The sequence below is a fragment of the Argentina silus genome, assembly GCF_951799395.1.
Source record: "Argentina silus genome assembly, chromosome: 8".
NCBI classification, from domain to species: domain Eukaryota; kingdom Metazoa; phylum Chordata; class Actinopteri; order Argentiniformes; family Argentinidae; genus Argentina; species Argentina silus.
This window is the reverse complement of record NC_139662.1, coordinates 20,462,006-20,465,507: the sequence shown is the minus strand read 5'-3', so window position 1 is coordinate 20,465,507 and position 3,502 is coordinate 20,462,006. Positions and strand designations below refer to the sequence as shown.

General features: G+C 47.7%; 1 protein-coding gene across 2 annotated transcripts in view; it reads left to right on the top strand.

Moving 5' to 3' along the window:
- The first annotated feature begins 584 nt into the window (after positions 1-584).
- iqsec1a (IQ motif and Sec7 domain ArfGEF 1a) overlaps positions 585-3,502 on the top strand; it is a 50,494-nt gene continuing 47,576 nt past the window's right edge. For both annotated transcript variants that reach the window (XM_083674956.1, XM_083674958.1), the window contains exon 1: positions 585-750. In XM_083674956.1, the coding sequence (XP_083531082.1) occupies positions 671-750 (80 nt within the window). In that variant the 5' untranslated portion in view covers positions 585-670. The remainder of the gene's footprint in view (positions 751-3,502) is intronic.

The window sequence follows — 3,502 nt, the reverse complement described above, 5'->3', positions numbered from 1 at the left end:
GTGTAGGGAGGAGTCCTATGCCTCTGCCCCCCCCTACACACACCAGTACCTGTGTGTGTTGTGATTGCTGGAGCTGTGGAGCTGTGCAGAGCTAGAGCCATGTTGGCACATCTTAGGATCCCAGCCTGACGCAAACACTGTGGAGGGACAGGCTCAGAGGACAGCCTGACTGACCTGGATACGAGCAGAGGAGAGGAGAGGAGAGGAGAGGAGAGGAGAGGAGAGGAGTGGAGTGGAGAGGAGAGGAGAGGAGAGGAGAGGAGAGGAGAGGAGAGGAGAGGAGAGGAGAGGAGTGGAGTGGAGAACACTCCACAGTGTGCTGGTTATTTTAGGCAGATCCTGAGCTCAGCTGGGTCTGGGTGGATCCAAACAGGTCCGATTTGTTGTTTTTTTGGTTGGATTTGATTCTGGACCTGGTTCTCATTTGCGCTGGCATTTGCTGAGACACGTCCAGCTGTGTTCTGGTTCTGGACGAGAAAGACCCATTGACCGGGACACGGTGTCACAGAGGGGGGATTCAGTGGCTGAACAACTGGGCAGCATACCTCCAATATGATGCCATGATGCTGATTGGATGTGCCAGCAGGAGCATACACCTGACCCCATGGATTAGCCAGGTCTGAGTCCCAGTGCTGCAAAACCGCCTGTTGATCCTCTGCATGAAAGGAAAATGTGGAAGTTCAAAGCTTTCTGTTTGGATTACTGGCACGTGTTGTGTCTGCATCCACCTCACAATACCTTCTATAAAAGGTAAGTCGAATATATATAGAGTTATTTGTTTCTTCTTCAGACTGGTGGCTTTCTGTCCGTCGTTAAACTTTGCTAGTGATACTGTGCCGTGTGTCAGTTTCGATGAAGTGGTGATTACAGAGTGTCTTCGCCTTGAGGGTCTTTCCTGTTCCTCTTAGAGTTCTCCAAACACGAATCAAGCACCGGAATCGATTTCCCAAAGAGAACTATTATTTTTTTTTTTTTCTGAGAGCCACTTGGTTCAGTACTGTAATTGTCTCCTGGAGATACTGGTCCCCTTTAAGGGACTGACACAGAGTGAGAATGAGAGGCGATGAGATGTGCCTGCATCCAACCCCCCCCCCCCCCCTTCTATCCCCCCTAGACGTCTTCCGTTTCACCTTTCACCTACTGCATAATCTATACTGCATTATATAGCCCACTTTTACAGCTCCCATCGGAGCAGATCCCGGTTGTGATCCTCTCTTTACGACCCCTCAGCGCGTTGTAATGTGATTTCATGTTCATCATTGACACGGGCTCCTTGGAGTGTCATGGGATAAGATTTAAGGTTTGGTGATAATGCTCCGGGGCGGTGTTACCAGGCTATTGTAAGGAAATAAATTCAACTGAAATCGTCCCGGTCATTTTTCTGACTTCAGTCAGAGAGTTTCCCTTCAGATACTATAGATACAGTATGTGTCTGTCTACGTTACTCATGACACATGCTCTGATTTACACTCTCCCATCCCCCCGTTGGTCTAAGGGGACCCGTAAAGATGTCTCTTACTGTCTGTCACGACATATCTGCTGTTCTATATTCCAACACGGCCTTGCAAGCACTTCCACAATGCATCTCTTCAGAATGCTAATGTTTAGCTGACTTCCACAAAACAGACGCGCTCTGTTCACGTCGAGAGGAACAACAACCGAGATGGATTGCTCAGACAGTAAAGGACGCTACTTCTCTAGGTTGAATCTGACAAGTCTTTTATTTCGGGGTTTTTTCACTTCCTGAAAAACTAAATGTTCGTAAGAGACGCACGTGTTCGTGCGGTATTCCAAAACGTCAAGGACAGTGAAATAAATGTATCTCTGTTCTGTACAAGAATAAAATAAATAAAACATTTATACTCCAAGCGAGCACATATTAAGGGCCTGTGGTACTGTAATAGCTTCACTAATGACTTAAGCTTAAAAACGAGAAGAACCAGTCAAACTTTACGGATGTTCAAATCCAATTTCATCACACAAGCTCATAGCCTACATTTGAAGGGTTTTCCTCATGCATAACCCATAGAGTTTGTTTGAAGTAGCTCTCAGGCCTGGGTTTGATGTCTGAATCAGGAGTGAATTCAGTTGCGTATGGAAACATGAAAGAATTGACTGGCGTCTGTGGAACCCTCAGAAGCACCTGTCACATCTAGCCATGCTAATGTTTCACACACAGCCCTGCCATAGACATTAGCATTCTGAAGGTGAGGGCGTGTCCATAACCCATGTATAATGCATTACATAGTAGCCATACTCTCAAAATGGAGCTTCCCATCATGTCTCTGGGAATCCCCTCCAGCTGTAGATAGGGCTGCCATGTTGGGTATTGAATCATACTGTTCTTTTGAATCTGGTGTTCTTTACACATGCTAGATGTGGCTAGCAACAGTAACTCGAGTATTCTGTAACAACCTCTACCAGTTCCTCTTTCTCCTGAGTACTACGCTGCCTCGTAGTCCCCGAACCTCTTCTTGTTTTTATGCTCTCTCACATTCACTGTGTCCCTCTCCATGACTCCATGGTCTCCTGGATTGATTTAGCATTACACGGTTGTCTTTTCCATGAAAACTGTTGTAAACCAAAGCCACATTAGGCCTGGTCTAAAAGACTTCATTATGCTCCCAATTCCTCCGAGTTGCAAGGAATATCACAGTCACGGGGCGGAACTCGTAACACCAACAGGGTTGGCGGTAACAGATTGTATTCCATGACTTTGGCCGTGTTGTTGAAGCGAGGCCCGGTGGAGTAACTCAAAACAGCCTCTCCCAGCTGCTGAACTGGGGTTAACCCTCCCCCTGCTTGGCCTTTCCATTCAAAGCTGTGTAATTCTTGGACATGGGCCCGGGTATTAACACACACACGCACACACACGCACTCACAAAACACACACACACACACAGCACAGGGCAGGCCTAGCCCACCACCAGTGGGGAACACAGGCCTGCCAGATGAGTTAGGGTGCATTGTAAGGAGAGGAAAAAGAAGGGGTGTCCACAAAAGAGAAAGGGAGGAGTGGTATACAGCTCAGTGTGGGTGGAGATCTTTTATTATGAGAAGGGATGTTTTGTTCTGCTATACGTACAGTACAGGGGCCTTTACCTTACTTGGTCATCGGGAGCTAGCTGCAGTTGTCTGAAACGTCTCTGTCTGCGGGATGGCTAAACTGGGGCAGAGAAGTTTTTAAAAGGCACAGCTGAAGTAACTTGAGCTGGAGAATTTCTCTGTGTTTTTCTTTGGAAAGTGAGGGATGTGGGGTATAATTTGCGGTCTGAAAGGGAGTGGGTACAGGCTGTCCTTCCACAGGCTGCTGTAGGGGGAGTCGCCACAGTTTGGTGCGTTTGGGACATTTTGAAACTTCCTCCCTGTGCCATGCAACATTTCTTTCGGGCCTGCCCCACGTCTCCTGTGATGTCACTGCCGTGTGGAATGTGATGTGGAAGTACTGCATTTCAAGCCGGACTATAAGGTAGGACATCTTTCCTGGGTGCCTGGCGCGGGG